Source organism: Hippoglossus hippoglossus, chromosome 8, assembly GCF_009819705.1.
Source record: "Hippoglossus hippoglossus isolate fHipHip1 chromosome 8, fHipHip1.pri, whole genome shotgun sequence".
In the NCBI taxonomy this organism is placed as follows: Eukaryota; Metazoa; Chordata; class Actinopteri; order Pleuronectiformes; family Pleuronectidae; genus Hippoglossus; species Hippoglossus hippoglossus.
In genome coordinates, this window is record NC_047158.1 from 18,179,698 (window position 1) to 18,201,912 (window position 22,215).

General features: G+C 43.7%; 1 protein-coding gene across 4 annotated transcripts in view; it reads left to right on the forward strand.

Moving 5' to 3' along the window:
* cacna1ha (calcium channel, voltage-dependent, T type, alpha 1H subunit a) overlaps positions 1–22,215 on the forward strand; it is a 97,249-nt gene that overhangs the window by 36,914 nt on the left and 38,120 nt on the right. For all 4 annotated transcript variants that reach the window (XM_034594000.1, XM_034594003.1, XM_034594004.1 and 1 more), the window contains 6 exons: positions 10,154–10,265; positions 11,480–11,613; positions 11,860–11,957; positions 16,005–16,164; positions 18,205–18,487; positions 21,881–21,973. In XM_034594000.1, coding sequence (XP_034449891.1) covers positions 10,154–10,265; positions 11,480–11,613; positions 11,860–11,957; positions 16,005–16,164; positions 18,205–18,487; positions 21,881–21,973 — 880 coding nt within the window. The remainder of the gene's footprint in view (positions 1–10,153; positions 10,266–11,479; positions 11,614–11,859; positions 11,958–16,004; positions 16,165–18,204; positions 18,488–21,880; positions 21,974–22,215) is intronic.

The window sequence follows — 22,215 nt, forward strand, 5'->3', positions numbered from 1 at the left end:
ATATTAGTCACCTTCTACATATAGCCACACCCTGAGAATAATAAAACTTTATGTTTTCATCTCTGCCTCCGTTAGGTCTCCTCTTTATCTATCTCTTTCCTTCCCTCCCATCCACCGACTCTGTCTCTACCTCATATTTGTCCGTGTGACCCAGCAAACAGTTTAGCAGTCAGCAATCTGATCTATGAAACACACTAAAGCAGTTAAAATCATAGTGTGGGGTCAGCACTATGTTCCTCTGGAGAGCCATGAGGCCTCCAAAGCAAGCCGTTGAGCAGAGCACCGAACCCCCGCCGCACATTAACCGGACAATGGCAGCAGCTCGTTTTCAATACATCATGAACCGACCGGCCCACGTTTAATTTGCAGCAGGAGAGATCAGCGTTCGATTCCTCTGGAAGTTTTAACACGTCACTTAAATAGGATTAATGGAGGAGAATACGTTCAGGGTGGGGCTAAACTCGTACTGAATGGATTATACTTGGATTATATAGAATGTATTGGTTATGTGTAAGTTGGCATGCAGTGGCAGAGGAAGGGAAATGAGAGGGAGGTGGCCCCCCCCTCCACTACTTCTCTCTCTCTCTCTCTCTCTCCCTTGACAATATGGAGCGTGAGACTAGAGGAGGAGGAGGAAGAGGAGGAAGAGTGAAGGAATGGAGGGACGACTTAAAAGAGGGAAGAAAACACAGAGGAAACAATCAAAGAAAATGTAAACACTGCGTCCTAAATGCTGACAAAGGACAGAAAACTCTCCACCTTCCTGTCCTCTTTTTCTCTCTGTGGACACTTCTCTGGATTCCTCGGACTGCAGTCGGTTACTTAGCAACCAGAATCCCGTCGAAACTGTGTCAGAGAGAGTGATAAAGAGAGAGAGAGAGAGAGAGAGAGAGAGAGAGAGAGAGAGAGAGAGCTGTAATCAACCAACAATATAATTTACACAGGCCGACAGGAATCCATTTATACACAGAGGAAACGCCTCGTACAACAGAAATAATGACATCGTTATGCTATATTTGACTTTAATGTCATTTTCTATGGCAGTTCCACGAAAGGCCGCACACCAGCAATGCTTGCTTTTCTCACCACCTTAAACCAATTAGATCTCATAGAGGATTTAAATTGGTTTAATTTAATTTAATTTTGTTTAATTTCCTTCCTGACCCATCCCTCCACAAAGTTTTAGTCCTAATCCATCCAGTAGCTTTTGCGTAATGTTGCTTACAGTCAAACAAGCCGACAAACAGACGGACAGGGGTGAAAACATAACCCCCTGAGTGGGGAGATCATGTGACTCATCACTGTATAATAGCATCTCTGCTCCGGAGCAGTTTTTTGTCAACTCTCGGAAAAAAATAACCCTGGTGAGAGTGATTTAACATTTTTAACAGAGAGAGCGTGCATCACAAAGTGGGGTCATGGTGGTGCAACGATCTGGTGTTAAACAGGCTGGGAGGAGAGTTGGTAATGAGGCAGTTGAGATGCATTGTGGGATATTTAGGATCCAGTGTTTTTTTTGGAGCTCGAGCCCACAGCTGAAACTAAAGTTGTTCTGACATTTTCTTCAGCCTCTTCACGCTTCCTTTATTGTAGTACAATAATAAACTGCTTTGATTAATCTCCTAGACATTTTTTTGCAGTGTAACTCAAACTGGAGGAAGTGGTGTATTTGTATAGGGCACTTTACTTATGATAAGATAAACGTGTAACATCCCCCATCCCACTTTACATGACTCTGTGGTACTGTGCTATTACATGTAGAGGAGCCATTACCTCAAGGTCGAGCACGTCTGGTAGCCTGTGTGTGTGTGTGTGTGTGTGTGTGTGTGTGTGTGTGTGTGTGTGTGTGTGTGTGTTCGTGTGTGTGTTCGTGTTCGTTGGAGGAAGAACAGGTTTAAGGCCAAGCTCCACCTTATGCAGCTGCTCTATTTAAGGCTCTTTGTATCCTTCTTTCTCACCTCCCCCTTTCCTCCTCTACACCCCATGACACACACCGAACACACACACACACACACACATGCACTTGATGGGACAGATGCCACAGAAAAAGAGAATCTCACCTTGGGATGCCTTTAGTTCAGGTGTGTTACATGTCGGGAATGTTTCAGTCCAGTGCACCATCTGCACGTCGCAGCATGGCAGAGAACAAACACTTTTCTGAAGTATTGCCATTGTTTTGTTTTTTAACATTTCGCCATGAACAAAAAAAAACAAAAAACGCCATCAGCGTGGAAGATTAAAAAGGCTGCGGAAAAAAGTGGGAGATGAAAGAGCATACAGCAAAGAGACTGCAACAGAAAGTCGGAGGGAATCCTGGTGTAAGTGCGTCACCGCTGCCTCGGCCTCCTCTCGGGGGCGTAGGAGGAGGCGGGATGGAGAGATGCAGGGATGGAGAGATGAAAGAAGGAACAGGGAGAACAGGGAGAGAGGAGCGAGTACAGGGACAGGGCTGATTTATGAGATTCTGTTTCTGAATCGTGCCGTCTTCGGGGACTTCAGTGAAATGAACCGATCTGGAGTTCACACACACACACACACACACACACACACACACACACACAAACACACACACACACACACACACTCAAGCTGTAGACACATGCGGCTCTGCAACGAGTCACTCTGTTGGCAAAAGCCTTAAAGTAGTGATCACAGCAGGGGAGACGTCTTTTTAATGTTTGAGGTAATGGTAGAGAGAGAGTGTGTGTGTGGGTGCGTCTGTTTTCTGTGGCAGATGGTGAAATAAATGAACAATCATCCCAATCAAACACGACTTGGAATCCGGATCGGAGGCGCTGCCACATGGACAGAGTGAGACACGGCGCTAGGAGGCGTAGAGGAGGAGTAGAAGCGAAGATGGAGAAAGGACGGAGGAGCGAGAGGAGGCAAGAGAGGCTGGTCAGGAGAAACACGACCTGGGGAAGGAAGAGCAGGTTTTGGTCAGTGGCGATTCATGGAAAATAGTTTTGAGACGAGCGATATGTGGTTAAACAGGAGGAGAAGACAGCTGAGGGGCAACAGAGCTCATTAACAGTAACTGGAGGAGTGAAGCAAAGAGGAACTAACAGCCTGTGAGGGTCTGTGCGGTGATGCCAGCAGCTGGAGAAGCTCTGAATCCAACAGGACCATCGGAGCTGCTGGTTGGTCAGAGCTCCTCTGAGGTTTCCGCACCAACAAATCACAGAAAAGTGTTTGAACAGTGTCGGCAAGTGCTTCTGTGGATGACACGACAAATACAAACAACATTTGAGCTACTGGCAGATAAAGATATTGATGCACCGAATCAAAGATATATTTATGTTATATGATATAATATATTAAGAGAATGGTCGTCCTCTAACCAGAAGGTCAGCGGCTCAAATCACAACCCATGCAGAATGTCCTTGGGCCAGAAGCTGAACCCTGAATGCCCCCCCCATATAAGTTGAATGCATTAAGTGGAAGTCGCTTTGGATAAAAGCCTCAGTAATGTAATGTGATTTTTACCATTATTATTGCAGCTTATATTCTGAACACATTGTAGTTATTACACCTCTCTGTTCTGGGGGAGGGACCCCTCCACTTTGTGAGGTTTATTAGAGTGTTGTATGGTAAAATAAATATACAATGATGGTATAATAAGTAATTTATCCACAAGTTTGGCAGTTTTAAAACACATTGAGCATCATTTTATTACTTAAAAGTCACGCTCATACATAACTACTGTGCTTTAGCAATGTTGTTTTGCAGGAAACAATGTTTTTGATCAACTTATCGAGGAAGACTTTCTATTGAACACATTTGAACACTGTTTATCAATAAATGTTGAACATATCTTTATATACATGCATGTAAAAATACATATGGATCTCAATGGTGAGTCACAGTGAGATGAGAAACACTGCACACTTACTTAATTCAACTCCACCGCTTTGTATACTGTACATTACTTACGCCTCAGGTGTGAGTCACTCATAAAAATACACTATCAGCCTAAAGGCCTCTGAGTTTCCTTCTTTAAGTGGGTGAACATTTTCCACACAGATGTCTTGTGTACATGACGATCACAAGATCATCGTGTGTTTGGCGTAGGACAGAGATTCCTCCCTGCTTCCTATCGAGAGGAACCCGCAGCAGGTCGGGGTATCGCAGGACAGGATTATGGATGTTGTGCTTTCGGTCTTGGTTTCTGAATTGTTACCCTTCTAGTAAATAAACCAAAGAAATCCCACTCTTTCCATAAACTTAACCAAGCGTCTAAGTCGCCTAAAGCTAACAAGCGGGGCATGAACCCTGGTCTCTGCGGTTTTAAATCCTGTGCTACAAACAGCCAAATTCCACCGTTCCCCCCCCTACTCATGACTTCTGTGCAGTATTTGAGAGAATGTATCACATTGTCAGTCAGGCTTTACGGTACCAGCTGGTGCAAAGTAATATTATACAAAGCAGATACGGAAACGGACAAAGGACGCGGTAGCCCAAAGTGTTCTGCTCATCATAACAAGCAACACAAATACGTCCACTCGCTCCCACCGCCGAAACACGCCGCTTAGAGAATGTGATTAGGTTATTACATCTGATGGGATTGAGTTTGCTCTCCTCTAATGAAAGAGGGATGGACTGGAGCATGAAAAACGAGGACGTGTCTGCAGAGAAATGGATTGCGAGAAGAGGGTGGAAGGAAGAGCACGGGGGGGCTGCTGATATAAAGAGACAGAGGGGAAAGGCTAAGAGGAGAGATTGAGCGTGGCAGAGGGGGGGAAGGAGAGAGGGAAAGGGTGAAGGTGAGAGTCAAGGAAACGTGGGATAAGGGAGTCAGGAGAAGGGTGTTAAGGGGAGTGTGGAGAAAAAAAAACTTCATTACCCCCACAGCACTTTAAGAATTCCTTTGCACCAAAGGACGCTTCTTCCTCAGTATCTCCACATTTGTGTGAATGGATGCACAGATTTCCCCTGAGTGCTGCAACCGGTCACCGATCAGAACCTCCCACACTAATCCCCTCTCCTCTCGGTCCACATTCAGCGGAATGAGGCAAACAAAGCCAAACAGACATAAATTTATGTGCTCGGATGAGAAACTTCATCCGACGCGAGAGAGTGACAGCCAGTGAGCTTCAGGCGTTTTTTTTAAATGCGAGATTTCCTGGAGGAAGATGGTGGCTGGGACAAAGTGAAGGAATAGATGGAAACACTGCACAGGGATCCCAATCGAATCAAACCCGGGCGTCACGCCGAGTCCTTTGAGGAAATCAAACCTGTGTGAACACGCGGTCAGAAAGGAGAAAGAAAACAACGTGCTGAAGCAAAAGGGAAGTTTGAGATCTGTAATCAGACGAGTCGAGTTAAACTCGTGGCTTATCGCAGAGCAGAGAGAGCTAAGCCGAGCAGCAGATATGGATAAGTTCTGCTTGTGAGACTTTAGCTCCTCTTTAACACATATGGACTGATGGAGACTCCTCACAGGCAGGAGAGAGGAGCAGGGATGAAGGAAAGAGGAGGAAGGAGGGACACAAAGAGCTAATGCAGTCTTAAGTGAGTTAGTTTGCACTGAGTAATCCTCGCTCCTCCGCTGTTTACTGCACCCTCCTGCCCCCCCTCTGTGCTCTCTGCAGCCACCTCTCACACTGACGCTGACTTCGACAGCTCATCTGGAGTGGGCTTGATTCTCTGTGTGCCGCGAGATCTCTCCAGTGTATTCATGCTTGTGTGCGTTCGTGTGCGCCTAATGGGTTGTGTAGGGGAATTGTTGTCTTACATCATTGGCCATGTGTGTCTATATATATGTGTGTGTGTGTGTGTGTGTGTGTGTGTGTGTGTGTGTGTGTGTGTGTGTGTGTGTGTGTGTGTGTGTGTGAGAGAGAGAGAGAGAACACAAAGCTCTTTTCATCATGTAAACGTGCAGTGCTGCTGTTTCTTTCATGTTCGATTGTGGGAAAAAAAACACAACCTGCGAACTATCCTGCACCCTAAGTACACACGTGTGTACAAGTAGGATGCATTAGTAATTGTGTGTATGTTCACTTAGTGACTCGGTGTGTAAGTGTTATCACATTCGCTGTAGGTGCGAGACTTTGCTATGACAGAGTGTGGTAAGAATTTCACAGGCTCTCAAAAATGCATTGTAGTGTTTCTTGTGTTGTTTACCTTGGAAGGATTGTGTTGTTCCGTATTCACACAGCAGACGATGAAGATAAACATAGAGCCATTCATTAACCACTATACAGGAATACATGGATGTAATAGATGCTTCATATCTGTCTTTTCATCCTCTATACTGTGGTTTATCTCTCCAGTGACACTATCATGAATGCATACAGTTTATAGTTGGTGCACAGTAGACCTGTACACCATGGGATATGGTGCCAACTAAAGATTGCTGTGGTTTTACTGGAGGAGGTAAGAGACAGTGAGAACCATTGAACAAGTCTGTAAAAAAGTAATTTCAGCCCCCTGGTGGTTTAATTCTAGCAAAAGAGGAATTATAGATGAAGTGTCTAACTCCCGTGGTGTAGATTTGGCAGCCATTCGCTTAAATCTGTGACAAATCAGTCTGAACTTCCAGCAACTGCTTCACAATTAAGGTTTTCCAGGATAAATATATAGTGACTGTCATAGGAAATCTTAATGTTTCTAAGGAGTCAACACAGTGATGTTTCGTTGTGTTTCTAGATCTGTACTCAGTTAAGGAACACGATCAGTCAAAAGTAAATAATATAAAGATACGCGTCTGCACTTCACTAACCAGAATGAAGGCAAAATATTCAAGATACAAGCGCTGCCATCTTGTGCATTTGGAGCCAGAGTCTGCGCAGTAGTGTTTGGGGGATGGAGCCACGGAACCAAGGTCATGTTGATGAACACGCTGGACCACACCCTGTTTTTTTTACATCACGACCCATTGGTACAGAGTTAACACAGTATTACAGCTTTACTGTGGGAGGGGATTTTTGGGATTCTATTGTAAAAATTGGTGATAAATGTTCATATTAAACTCCCAGTGCTGGACTTATGAAAACCAGTGTGACACGACACAGACCTAGTTTGATTGCTCAAAGTGCTGAGGCATAAATTGACCTTAACAAGTGAGGCCAGGAGCGTTCTGGGCAGGCCTGGATTTGTCACTGCGGGGGGGACGAAAACAGACCGCTGTACACTTGATCTTGCCTATAGCAGCATTACCTCACCATTTGTGCTTGTGTGTGTGTGTGTGTGTGTGTGTGTGTGTGTGTGTGTGTGTGTGTGTGTGTGTGTGTGTGTGTGTGTGTGTGTGTGTGTGTGTGCGCGTGAGGAAGAAGCCAAACAAAATTTAAAAAAACATTGGGATCGTTTTCTGTTAACTGAGAATCAGTGTGTGTACGCTGAGCTCCATTTGCAGAGAAAGCCTGGATTGACTTCTACGACTTACACATAAACACTTGTGTGTATGCATGCCTACATCCGTGTGTGTGTGTTTGTTTGTGTGCGTGCGTGTGTGTGTCTGTGTGTGTGTGTGTGAGCTGAAGACAGAAGGGGGCTCAGGAGGTGTTGACTGTGGAGATTAAAGAGGAATTAGAGAAAGCAGGGACGCAGGGAGCAACAAGATCCTCTGAATATTCAAATCTCTCATTTTAATGCTGCTGCAGATTACTGCATCTTTCATCTGTGAAGGAAGGGTCGACCTTACAGCGCTTGTGCGTCAGTGTGTGTGTGTGTGTGTGTGTGTGTGTGTGTGTGTGTGTGTGTGTGTGTGTGTGTCTGTTTGAAGCATGTACAGCGACACACTGGCTCAAGGCATTTTCCTCGTGATTGAAAATGTGTTTTTGTCTTTGTATTAATACTCACAACAAAGCATTATAACTTAACACAGTGTTTTATTGCTTACTCCCCTGAGGGCATCGTAATACATGTTTTACACAGATGAAGTGACTAAACACACCTCTAGCGCATTTGTCGACTGGATAGGTAGAAAACAAACAACAGCCCTAATGTCTCCCCGTGTGAACACGTCTTCTGAACTGCACTGACAAAGATGCCCCTGGTTTCTGTGTCTCCAGAGGACAATCCGCAGGGTTCACATTCTTTCTGCCTCCCACAGTGTAATTGCTTCTTAAAAATCCAGCTGTTGCATACCAGTGCAATGGGAGCTCGGTGCACTGTCTGAGATAATATGTGTTCCCCAAGAGACAGCCCAGTTTCCCCTCAATACACGATACGATCTCATCAGATTGTGAGAAACGGGAGATAAATGTTGAATAAGTTGTGCAAGTATGTGAGATTCGGTGTTAGTTTTGTGCTTGGATGAGTGCTGCAGCCCTGGATCGACAATATCTGCTTATAAATATACAGTTAGAGCTTAATTGATCCAGATATCTCATATTTCCGTTGACTCACTAACTTCCCTCACAGTGGACAGAGGAAATCCTTTGTCAGCGGGGGGAATAAAAACATGTGGCATTTGGTCAGAGTCCATTGCACATTTGTCCCATTTGTCATGTTTGGTTAATTAGCCGGTTTGACATAGGTGAGTCGTGGCAGCCAGGGCTCAGGAAATCCTCTGTCAGGTCTGCCGCCGCATACAAATGATGTGTTGGAGGGAGAAGAGCAGAGGCTGTCGGGGATTTTTGTTCAGAAAATGGGGGTTAGGACAAAGGGGATGTGATAAACTGGATGTATTCCACTTACATCAGTCCTGTTGAACGGATCAATTAGAAATCAGCACTCGTGAAAATCTGCGTTTGTTGCCGCCAGGTGAATTCAAGCTGGAGCAGGTCACAGTCGGTTCAGGAAAAAAAAGTTTTAGTTCAAACTTTTCCGCTGATACAAACTTCTGTGCTGGCCCCTGATTACAGGAGTAATTTCCAATTGTGTGTGTGTGAATGCAACTGAATGTAATCTGCATATTGTGTGTTGGTTTTGTGAGTCTATATGTACGTCTCTCTGCATGAATAATGTAGAAGTCAATGGTCACCATTTGTTTTCTGCTTTACCTCCTTTTCTAATTAGAACACCACTTTCCTCTGGAGACTTCAGTACTGTGTGCGCGCGCGCGCGCGCGCGTGTGTGTGTCAGGGACAGAAGCCAAAGTGCAACAGAAAAAGCAGCATCAGTTCCTTTTTAGTCGAGGAGACGTTATTTCATTCCTGCTGTTGTTCGTCTTATCCCTCATCCTCTCTCCTTTTCTCTTGAATTTACTGATATTAATATTGTGTAATATTTTATATATGTTATCACTTTACTTAAGTGTCTATAGCCTGGTTTGATTAATGGCGTTTCATTATCTCTCCATGTTCATGCAGTGAGGCACCAACGAGGCCACAGGACTCCATCCACTCGTGAGCGCGTTAGAAACTGAATTAAAGGAAAGAAAGAATAAAATAAACGTCATCCAAAATGGATAAAATAAAGTGCTTTTATATGCTGTGGAAATTATGTTCAGACTTCATCTTCACTTACGAAGATGCTTTCTGTTTCTCTTTTCCTGTCTTTCAACTAATGGCCACAAACATGTAGGATTTCCGAATCCCCATCCGTCGTTGTGATACTCCAGCCTCGTTTCTTGAGGATGCACTTCTGTCATTAATCTGTATTAGCAAACACTACAGCAGGATACTCAGTAGACATGGAGCCATTAAAATCCATTACAAAAATGTTTATTTGTGAAATTGTAGAGAGGCCTGTAATTCAGACGAGCAGCCAGGGCCCACTTGGTCATTACTTGACCCATTAAGCACATTAGGCTGAAACAAAACTTCCTGTCAACATCCGAAGCCAGTGTGTTTCTTTGGCTTTTGTTTGCTCACATTATTTGTCGGAAACTTTGATTCTAGTTTAGTTGTATAAACAGTGGTTTGCATGTCCCCCCCCCATGTCTGTGTGGATGTTCTCCAGGTACTTCAGGTTCCTCTCATAGTCAAAAGTGTCTTGAATATGTCTTTGTCTCTGTGTGTCTTGGATTGAACATCATATTTGAGTCTTTTGAGTCCTGGAGCTCAGATTATCGCTGCCTCCCTCGTGGACGACACCTCGCACCTGATCACGCTGCTCATTGAATGTCACCCAGGATTAAACCGTTTACATTAAGCTTTTTCTTATTCGCTTTGCTTCCTTTGGGTCAAGTAAGTAAACCTCTTCTCTTGTGTCGTTGCTGGTTTGAAATCACATCCATGTACGTTTCTACCTTAACTCCCTCGTGCACGTGGTTCGAGCACGTGTCCATGCTGGTGATCCTGCTCAACTGTGTGACTCTGGGGATGTTCCAGCCCTGTGAAGATGTCTCCTGCCAGTTAGAGTGGTGCCGCACCCTCAAGGTCAGTGCTCCCTCCATTGGGACATGTTCTTACCTCTCATAGTGTGGGATAGGTCTGGTCACAGTAATGCAGCAGGATACACGGGATCTAGAAATGTCTCTTTCAGTATCCAAATGCTTCATATAAACCAAGTATATCTAGAATATACCTATAATAGTTCATGAAGGTCCCATATTGGACATTTTTAGATCTGGTTTGATCATTTAAATGTATGTTTTTATTACTTATTCATCTTTAAGAGTCAGACAGGAACTCCAGAGAACGTCTGCACAGTGGGGTCCAGACTGTCTCTGGAGTTTGCCTTTACATATGTGGAGCGCAGCAGGAGATTCTCCGTTCAGATGTGTTTACAACACTGAAGTCTCTGAAGCGTTCAGGGGCGAAGGGTGGCACAGCATGCCGGAGATGTGTTTACAACACGTCTCCACTGTCGGTATCACCGAAAGCTCTCGAATTCCAAGTTGAAATCTTCGTCTGTGTCTTTTCCGTCTATTTTACATTTTCTTTTTCACTTTTTGTATTTATTTTCTATTTGTATTTTGTATTGTTTGATATGTGTTTTCTTTTAGTTTGAAAATACATTATCCAGAGTTTTTATTACAGGGCTGGCAGGAGAAACTATGGAGAAAGTCCAGAGCCTCTGAGCCTGTGTGTTCTCACAAGTGTTAAACAAGTCCTTTCTAATTTCAGCGCCGTGTACAAATATGTACACAGATTATAATAAGGTCTAATAATAAGTTAAATGTTTCCTTTATATCAAGGGAGGATTTCACATTCAGTTTTAGTTTCATGTGAATTGACTGGGAGAAAAATAAGATAATAAAGTCCAGTTGTTAGATTTATGGTAATATTGTCTTGGTTTTCTCATTTGATTCCAGATGCTCTTTTTTGTAGAGTCTTGTTGGTTCTCGGCTCACGTACATGTGCTCATTATATTCAAATACAGATGTTCTTCTTTGCCGTGGTAGATGTCTAATTAATGGAGACACAGCCATAACCAGAGCTATTCCCTGCTGGGATGAAACTAACTAATGGAGACAAGAACGCTCTCAGACAACCTCCACTTGCACTCGCACAGTTTCTTTCATAATGTGACTGCGTCGATGAGGAAACTAGAAAACGACGGGAACATTCTCTGTTGGCAGGAAGTTAACTTTCTCTGATTGCACATGAATTCTGACTGTGTTTGTTTTTTCCCCATCGCGTGTGACCAGGTGTTGGACGACTGCATCTTCGCTTTCTTTGCTGTGGAAATGGTCATCAAGATGGTGGCCCTGGGAATCTTCGGCCCCAATTGTTACCTTGGTGACAAGTGGAACCAGCTTGACTTCGTCATTGTCATGGCAGGGTTCGTATCTCCCACATTGCTTTGTTGACTCACTCCCACAAGTCATCTGCAGCGAGATTATGGTCGTCTGCTTAGCATAAATAAACCATTTCATTTCTCCCTGTTACCCTGATGATGAACAGGAATGAAACAGACGAGCATGGAAGCAAACGAATAATCACACGTGCACACACACACACACACACACAGGAGTGCATTACACTTGTGCGTGCAAATAATAAAATCTCTGACTTCCTGTGACTTCAGGGTGATGGAGTACTCTGTGGATGGTCACAACGCCAGTCTGTCAGCCATCCGTACCGTCCGAGTGCTCAGGCCACTGCGGGCGATCAACAGAGTTCCAAGTAAGTCCATTGTGCAGTATTTGATTTTCTTAATGCAACCTGATCAGTGAAGAGCATGTGCAAACCCACTTTATTTTCCTGAGATCGTTTCTGTTTTGTTTGTTTGTGGTCCTCAAATGTTTTATTCTGACCACTTCGTAAAACCATGTGACTGCATGGACTGCTTCTGATGGTTTTAAGTTTGACTCGTCTTCTCCTGATGAGGAAGAGCAGCTCTGGATCGTCAGTGATCCAAAACCTGCCACATCTTCAACTGTATCCGAGGAGGAAGATCACGTTCCCTGCTGACATCCAGAGCTGCTCTTCCTCATTGGTAGAAGGGGGTCAAATATCAAGATCTTCAGAAGCAGCCCAGCATACCAGAGTGTCTCTATACTGGTCTGTGGACACCTCATGGAAGGACAAGGAATTATTGAGTTATGTGACAAAGATTATATAAAATTAACAATTAAGAGTGGAGCATTATTTTATTTTTACAATATTGTCGTGTTGAAAATATCATACAACAAGGTAATAAGACTTTTTAATTTACTTTCTTTTGTCAACTATTAACATTGATCTGGTGCACATTTAACATTCAATTACCCATTGCTATCTTATGGTAACTGGGGATTATGAGACTTAATATATTATATTTTAGTTTCAACGGTATTCCACACAAAAATGTTATTTGCCCCCAAAGTAAAACAACTGTGAGTTCCTGCAAGTAAATTATTTGCACTGCCACCTATTGTCAATTTTGCATTGCGTTGTGCAAAGTGAAATCTACGTGTTAAACTCATTCTGCTTTGTGTATTCTCGCCACTTAACGGTAACTTGACCGACGTTGGCTTTAATCTCCCTTCCAGAGGTTGTGTTGTTCCAGTGCAGAGGGAGAACTTGCACATAGTTTGTCATTTTACTAAAAGCTCCGTGACAGAAGTGGCCATGAATCTACAGCTAAAGAGGGTCACCAGACAACGGTGTCATAACAACGTGCAAGATTATTAACCAGCATACATTAGGCAAGCGGCCAAGCTGGTTTTCAGACTCTGACAGTAGTGATATAGTCATTTTTGCAACGCTGTACACCTCTCACAGCTGTATGGACGGAGCGTCTTGTTGTAAACTGCACAGATTTCGTCTGATGTCAACATGATGGGCATTTTAAGGATTTAAATGTTCATAAAGCACCAGCATCTTCTAGTACCTCATTGGAGAACGCCTTGGAGTATTTTTACTACATTGACTTGGTATATGTTGTCAGGGTGATAGATGTCTGGCTGTAGCTGTGGCTCTGTGTGTGTGTGTGTGTGTGTGTGTGTGTGTGTGTGTGTGTGTGTGTGTGTGTGTGTGTGTGTGTGTGTGTGTGTGTGTGTGTCTGTGGGTCGTTGGTGCTTTGGGCGCTGCAGATAACCCAAACAGGATCATAAAGCATGACAGGTTGTCTGTTTCTCTCAAGCCGTCACCACAAAAAGTCTCTCGCACAGACACACACACACACACACACACACACACACACACACACACACACACACACACACACACACACACACACACACACACACACACACTCAACGTTATATCTCTGTGAGCACAAAAGAGAATTAACATTAACCATATTGCAGCCCTGAGAAACAGCCGTTACGGCCCTGTACAAGGTGAAGAACAACTTAAAAAAACAACTAACAAGTTTTCAGTTGCTCCCTGAAGGCTCTGACACAGGGAGGCAGAGGGGGGAGGAAGAGGAGGGAGAGAATTGCAATGAGGATGACAATGGGAGGTGTTACCTGGGGCTGGGAACTCGAGGTCAGCGTAGATACAGACGAGCACAAACACACCCCAAAGCTCTGACACTCGAATACTCGCAAGTACACAAACAGCTACTGGCTCACCTCCTCCATCGTTTCCTCCCTCTTCTTCTTCTGCTCTGTGTTCTCCATAGAAATAGTGATGAGGGATTGAGTGTTAGAGGTTGCACACCCGCCAGACTAATCGCCAGTCTAATAGCCATTTTACAGTTTTTCCCCCCCTACTTAGCATCTCTGTTTGTCTCGAGCCATCCTGCGATCACTCTGCCCTGTCTGTTTGTCTTTGTGCCTAAGTGGATGGGAAATATTTGTGAGACAGATGTTAAATGTGTTTTCCTGCTGTAGCCTGGATACTCCGAGCAGCACTCCGTGTTTATTTCAGGTTCAGAAGGCTGTGTATTGCAAGGGGGGGGTTCTGCAGAACGTCCGCCAACTGACAGACACTTTTCTGTCCCACCACGTACGTTGTCATACGTTTGTACTTTCTAACTGTACAAGTAGCTTGGATGGAGTTTTTCTTTTTTCCACATGACTGTCGGCTGTAACGCCGGTGACCTGAGAATTTACTTTATCAAGGTGCAACAACTTCAACAAGATAAGCTGTGAACTAATTCAGGGTCCGTCTCCTTGGAAGGACGTGGTCTGCCATTCCCATACTGATGTTCTGTGCAGCGTATCTTTTAATTTGTGAGAAACGGTAAATAGCAAAAGAGAATCACCAGTTGGCAGATGTAAAACAGGCCAATAACTAAACCATCTCGTTAGGAAAACACACAGAACATATGAGAGATACTGGTGATCAGAGAATCACTTTACCTTTATGAACACACTCCCTGTGTCTGACAACGATTTCCTGGTTTCTGCTCCACCTCGAGGCAACGACTGCATCTCATCAGAGCTCCGTCTTGATGAATTGACACTTACCTGCTCGGCTGTCACATCTCTCAGGCTGAAACGTAGAACTTTCGATCTGCAGTGTGAGCTGGGAACAGTGACTCATTAAGGGAGGATGAATGGATTGATGAACGATGGATGGATTAAGAGCTTTCTTCTTTATTTTGTAATCGTGAAGACTAAAGCGAAAAAAAAACCATCCCAGGAGATTTCCTGCTTTGCCACCGTGTAGAAGAAATGTCCCCGACACAATCTTTGTGGCTAATGAGTACACATGGATACACACTAAGTACTGGTGAGTCATTCTCTCCCAGTGGGTACGTGCTTCACAGAGTAAAACCACCAGGACTCTCAGGACCAAGAGGAGGCCTCCACATCGTCAAAGTGTTCCTTTCAGCATTTTCTCTTGTTTTCTTTTTGATTCTAAATTATTAATTATATTCAATAACATTGTCAGTGGCAGGTAGAGACGGGTTGTGTGGCTCGGTGTGCAGAACCGTGAAGCCGCCGCAACCACCGCTGCTGCACAAAGAGCTTTTCCCTGTTTATTCAAAGTTGTTATCATGATCGACAACGTCAGTTATGTTAATGAGCCTCAGCCGCCGCTGCTACACAGCGCCGGTCGCCTGATTGTTGATTTTTTATTCATATTGAACATATTGCATATCCAAATGGTTCCAAATTTTACACTGAGTTTCTTTGGGCCCTAAACAATACACATGCCAAGTGTGAAACGGAGAATTGAAAAGTTCTTGAGATATGTGAACCAAAAACAGACAGCGACTTCTGGAATTAGAAGATAAATGTCAACACAAAATGAAGAAACACTCCCAGTGATTGTAATCACAACATATTTATGTGCAGGGTTGTTCATTTAGAAATGAATTACGTTCTTTTAATTCTACTTATTAGCTCTGACACTGCTTCCCTGGAATGATGATACATGTGATACATGTGAACGGGGACAGAACACATTGTGAGGACCTCGGGGACTGGATCCCTGACTCTGCTGACGCTAAACACATCTGACAACTGGAGATGGATGCTGAACGCACGTGGTTAGATAACCGTGGCCACAGGAAAGCTGCGAGTTCAAATCCCAGAGGGAGAAATAATGTCAAACTGTCAGTTTCAGTATTGTCATCAGTTGTAATTATATTGGCTGTGGGCGGGAAGTTGTGGGTTTCCAATCTCCTGAGATCAATAGAGGCTGTCAGGGTGTGGACCGATCAGAGGGTTAGTAAAGGAGCACATACATTAAACATGTGAACTTCGCACACGCGTGTTGTGCATGTGGGATGGAAGAATTCATCAAACTAATAATTGCTGATTGCATCTTTATTCTGTGTCTCCCTCTATGTAGGTATGCGGATCCTGGTGACGCTGCTGCTGGACACTCTGCCCATGTTAGGAAACGTCCTCCTCCTCTGCTTCTTTGTCTTTTTCATCTTCGGCATTGTGGGAGTCCAGCTGTGGGCGGGACTTCTGCGCAACCGCTGCTTCCTGGGAGAGGATGTAAAAACGTAAGGACACTTCCTCATGTCCGTCCGGGGCTGGAATGATGGTCCCTAGGAAATTCTCTTTGCATTTGAGTCGTGGGAGGAATAAGTTAGCGGAGTGTAGGATCAGATTCGAGATGGTTTTCCTTGAGTTTAGATGACTGGAAAACACAGACTACATCAGGGGAACACTTAGATGTTGCCATACATTTTAATTTGCCCTCAAATAGAAAACAAGTCCACCATGAACCCTGCTTGACTTAGCAGTTGTCCACATGGTGACCAGCAGTGCCTGCAGCGTGCACATATGAAACCTTCCAACATGCTCAGCCCCACTTCATTCAAACATAAACTTTCTTTCTTTCCTCTGCCCTCTACTCTTCGTTTCTTCTCTTGTCTCTTTCATCTGTGCTGAGTTGTCACAGAGAGTCACAGTCGTCTTCTGCCTTAAGTTAAAATACAGAAATTGCAACTTATCCAAGTGGAGCCCTTGGGGTGTGGCGCTCAGTGTGACCTGTCAGTTACACTGAGAGGGTGGAGAGAAAAGGGACGTGTGTAGATGTAGCCTCAGGATAATGTTGGTTGACATATAAGTGCCTATAAATTGGAGCAGTACAATCCACCAGCTCTGAAACTCTTAGATGAAGAAATTAAATTCCTCTTCTTTGCAGATGTCAGGTTTAATCATAAAATCGTATAAAGTAAATCCTGAACATTTTACAAAAACTTTGATAAACCAACTTTATGCTATAATCATAATAATGATTCTTATTACTATGAATAAATGATAATAACCTATCTATTGCCTTTTGATTCAATCTAACACGCAAAATTATAGATATGTGACAAACATTTACGATCTACCAAATAAGATAAACACATAAATGGATAAACATGTATAGAACCACTAATACAGAGAAAGAACATCAGACATCAGTTTAGTCATGTGGAAAGAAAAAAAAACACATCTTCAAGGTTCACAACCTCATTAAGCCGAAAAACATAATTAAGAAAACCTTGGACCTTTCTGTTTTTGATGTAATGGTGCAAATTGTACCAGAGTTAATGTCGCTGAACGCTGATCAGAGAGAGAGCAGCAGCAGCTTCGTATTTCCTCGCCGGGGACTTTTTTTTATTTTGACTAGCCAGCATCTCACATATATTTCCAGTGTGATATACAACTTCTGTTTCTGCTGAATGTCTCTCAACGAGGTCCATCGACAGAATCCTTCAGGGGCCTGGACATTAACAACATTACTCTCTGTGCTGGCAATGTGCAGGCTTCAGACAATCAAGTCAGCGTTTATAGATCATATGTCAACAGTTCGTACGCTACAGATGCAAAAGCAAGCGGAGAGTCAGCATCCAGGAGGAAAACAGAGAGAGAAGCAGACCAGGGGGGGGGGGGGGGGGGGGGGGGTGGGGGCTGGAACACTGTAGGAATGAGGCAGCAGACTGGAAAAGTCTCTCTAAAAAAACCAACAACTGGTTCCTCCCCACTCGCACTTCACTCTGCAGAAAGGAACACTCACTGTGGTGGAGGGCTCTCCACTTTAAGGGAGGTGGAGAATAAATAAGCAGGTGAACTATAATGGAACATTCTCACCCACGCTGTTCCATAAGTAGGAAATATTAGCTGTCGCCATGGATACTGACTTGATGCCTCGTTCGCTGAGTATTTTGACTGATGTGTAGTTTTCCTTGGAATACGAAATATTCGTGGTATTTTTTTCTTTTACGTGAAGCAAAGTGTATATTAAATGTGATGGAAGTTTTTTTATAATACCTCGTACACATTCAGTGATTTGTCTGACGCGATGAGGATGTTGTGGCCAAAATGAGACCGTGAACTGAAACTGTGAAGTGAAATGTATACATTTTATGAATGGAATACATTTATCAGGGTAGAGATCGTTTTGAGTAAATTGAGGATTTAAGTTTAAAAGATTTGTTTCTAGTGATTGCAAACCTCAGGAAGTACTCACCAATCAATCAGCCGTGTATGACTAACGTTTCATTCACTGTGATGTCTTTCAGTGGTGTTTTTATACTTTTTCCATTCAGATTGTACAACAAGTCCCTCGAGCCCTACTACATGTCTGAGGAGGGCGAGGAGAGCCCGTTCATCTGCTCGGCTCCGCGCGAGAACGGGATGCTGCGCTGCAATGATTTGCCGCCCTACATTGAGGAAAAGATGGAATGCTCACTGGAGGCTCCGCATCAAAGCTCAAATGGCTGCGTAAACTGGAACCGGTACTATAATGTGTGTCAAGCCGGGAACTTCAACCCTCACAAAGGAGCTGTGAACTTCGACAACATTGGCTACGCCTGGATAGCCATATTCCAGGTAAGCAGGGTTTAAAGTGACAGTTTTGGATGTGGAAGCTAAAACTTTTGTAGATTTTACTTTAATTTTGTCAAACCTGGACATCTATTTTCCACCTCCCATGTATTGAAAGGTCAAAGTCTGCCGTTCCTCCACTCAGGCCCACAGAGGACTTGTATCATGACCGAAAGCGTTTTCCTCTCCACACAAACATATTTTTCTCTTGTTCCCCCTCCTGCTGATCGCGGCTCCCTTGGAGACCGTGCTGGTCTTTGTGGTGACGCCGTCTGAGCTGCTGTGATATGAATTCCAACCCTTTTTTTTTCAATAGATTTGACCAGGGCCTGCTGATAGATCTTTCTCTGTGTGTAACAAAAACAACACAACACGTCTTTCTCAAAGAGCCGTACCTGAAAAACACCCCAAACCCCATGAATACTGAACACACACACACAAACGGACACTTAATCCCAGTGTCAGAGGCTTTAAAGATTTGATTCTTTTGGTCCTTTAGTTTTCCCACAAACACACATTCATTTTGAATCTATTGTAACGGCCATTGTTTAGGAGGTAAATCCAAATTCAAAGATGAATATAAAGTTTGTATGGTTTAGTTCACTGGGCTGTTACGTTGTGGCAGGTGGAGCCAAATGCAAGAAAACACACACACTTGTGTTGACAATGACCAAGAAAGTGTTTATTGTGACACTCGAGTGGATGGCGACGAATAGGAAAAGGGATTCCAGTAGACAAAGACTGAGGGGGGAACGAAATGTCAGTTGGCAGAGCAGAGCGGAGGATGAAGCCCGGGCTGGCAGGGGAACGAGGAAACCTAGAGGCTGGGGGAGATGAGCCGGCTTTGTGGTGGAGAATTGTGCAGCGCCGTGGCAGACGTGATGACCCTGGAGCTGGAGGAAAGACTAGTTAGTACAAATACACAAGGAGACAACATGGAAAACAAAGCACAAAGCGAAGCATCCTTGGCGTCAGACTCCAAACTGGACACTGATATTCCGATATACCCTGAGTGAATAATACACCACCGTGTAAACAACCCTGGTCGCATTATGTAGAAATGTACACGTCTTCATCACAGCCTGTTGTTAACTGCTTGATGACACGTGCCCCGGGTTCCACCCAGGACAATATTCTGACTTTAATCTCGTGATATTACGACTTGATTTTCATAATCTCAGAGTTTTCTTTTATTCAACGTGGCCCTAATACGATGTGATTGTTTATCCTCTGTAAAAATATTCTAGCATTTCGAAACAGAGTAAAAGATGAGACAGGAAAATAAAAGTGATGGCGATACAGAGGGAGAGAGAGTGAATGTATATTGAAAAAAAGAGAGTGTGTTATTGAATGGTAAATGAGCTGTTAGGCTTGTTATCCCAGTCTACCGCTCTATTCCTCCTGCATCTGTAAATATAAAGAACATGAATTATACATCTCAGCACAGGGCTCTGAAAAACATTTCAGCCCATGGCCTCAAATTACGTGACTACAGGGTTACCCTGCGACTCCTGCAGAGTTCAACAAGCTGTTATGATGTCCCGTTTGGTAGCAGCCACAGTCAAACCTGTGGCATAATTGGGTCCCGACCCGGGTTGGGCAATACACAAAATATACAGTGACAGCTTCCTCTTTCCATTCCTCGGTTGTTTTCTTCTTATTGGTCTGTGGAAATGAAACCAGCTGCAGCCAGGGTTGTTTAAGATCAGGTTCTAACGTTTGACTGGTTGTTTAAAACATTTTCTTCTGAAAGACAAGTTCAGGCTGCACCACTTTCCAAGTCATAGGTTCGCTGTGCAGTTCACACTACACAACCTGCTGTCCTGTTATTGGGAGTCGTGCAGCTGTTCTGAGGTCACACTACACAGAAATATGAAAACACACCCGGAGAGTGACACAGGAAAGTGCTCGTCTTCTGGGCTTCGGCCTCTTTTTCGCCTCCTGAACAGCTAGTTGTCTCTGATTCCTTTAGATATTTAGCCTGTTAGAAATATAGAAAAAGAAAAACCAAGCGATTGATGCCTGACAAATCGATTTGGCTCTAATCTGGGTCTGAGTTCCAAAATTTGTGCGTGTGTGGGAAATCGGGCAAAAATTCTTGTAGTGAGAACGATAATGTTTCTGACCCATCTGGACATTCACATCATTTACATCATCGTCAATTAGTTTGTGTTTTACAACCAGTTCACAGAGAAAAATCCAAGCTAAGAGTGAAGCAATGATTAAAAACATAGGAGGAGAGGTAAAGGAGGTCAGAGCGATCATCCGTCTAGTTAATGACCGCTGACCCTGAGACACACTCATTAGTGTCCAGGAGAATTCAAGAACCATGTGTCATTCTCCAGTGACACACGAGAGCACGATCTCTGCTCCACACGCATGACATTAGCATGTATTACGAGGCTGAACGCTCGGCCGGCGTTCTCTCATCTTCAGGTTGGCTGAGGAGCAGAGGTCGGCCTCAGGGTCAGGGAGTAATTTGTTCAGGTTTCTCGCCTCCATCTCTTAACCAGGATGGAAAAGAACCAACTAAGAATCTCCTCTTTTCCTTCACATGCGTTTTATTGACTCCTTCAAACACATGCAACAGGACTTTATAGTCACATTTACTCCGGAGTAAATGGTCTTTAATGAAAGTCTTTTATTTTGTGGTGTTAAAGAGGATTTGTATTTTCATTGCACTCTGTGATTAACTCGATGAATGAGGGTGTGAAGTGTGAGAACTCCCTGACTGTCCCACAGATCTGGCTCGACGTTTTTTTATTTAATTTCTGTACCATTAGGTGGTTTTGATGGCTGCTTGTGTACCGTTTGTTTTCATGGAATAAAACAATACACAGCGATTATGTTTTTGAAGTGTGGTTTTGCTCACAAATGAGAATCCTTGGCTCTTTTGTCAATCTGGTGCAAGAGAAGCTTTCCAGAGAAGATGGGATTAGTCATCCCAGGTTGTGTGTGGGTGTGCGTTTGACTCTCTATCCATAGAGGTATGCATTCATGTGTCTGTTGGCATGTGTGTTTGTACTCATGCCATTGTTGTGTGTGCTCTGGCGCTGCGATGTGTGGCGCTAGCTGAGGTGTAAATGTTGAGGTGTGAGCGTATTATTGGCTCAGCTGAGCCACCGCTCATCATCTCAGCTGCTCATTAGCATTGTGGCCACATGAAAGCGCTGCGTCAGTAAACACACACACAAACACACACACTCACACATAGAGGCTGGAGGGACACCATTTTTAAATACAGAATAGGAAATGTCCTCCATCTGACTGCTGTGTACTTTGAATATTTTGCGTGCACAGTGTTACACATGTGTGGTTTGTGTTTTTCTGCTGCTCCTCTACATTATATTACAGCGTCTCCCTCGTTGTCCCTCTGTGACTTTTTGTCTCTGCCTCCAGGTCATCACACTGGAAGGATGGGTCGATATCATGTACTATGTCATGGACGCACACTCCTTCTACAATTTTATATATTTTATACTGCTCATTATTGTAAGTACCAGCTTGAGTTTATTTTTCTTCTGTTTCTTTAAACCTCTCTTATTTTGATATGTTGCTAGTATTCAAAGAAAAGGGGAATAAATAAAATATTGTAATTTAACTTTTAATTAGATTCAGAATATGTCATCCACATCTACAGGGGTTGTTTGAACCTGAGTTTTTCACTGGTATCCTGCTTACAGCCACCTGTAGATTTTAGTATTAATTCAGAACATCCAATATCATTATAGTTT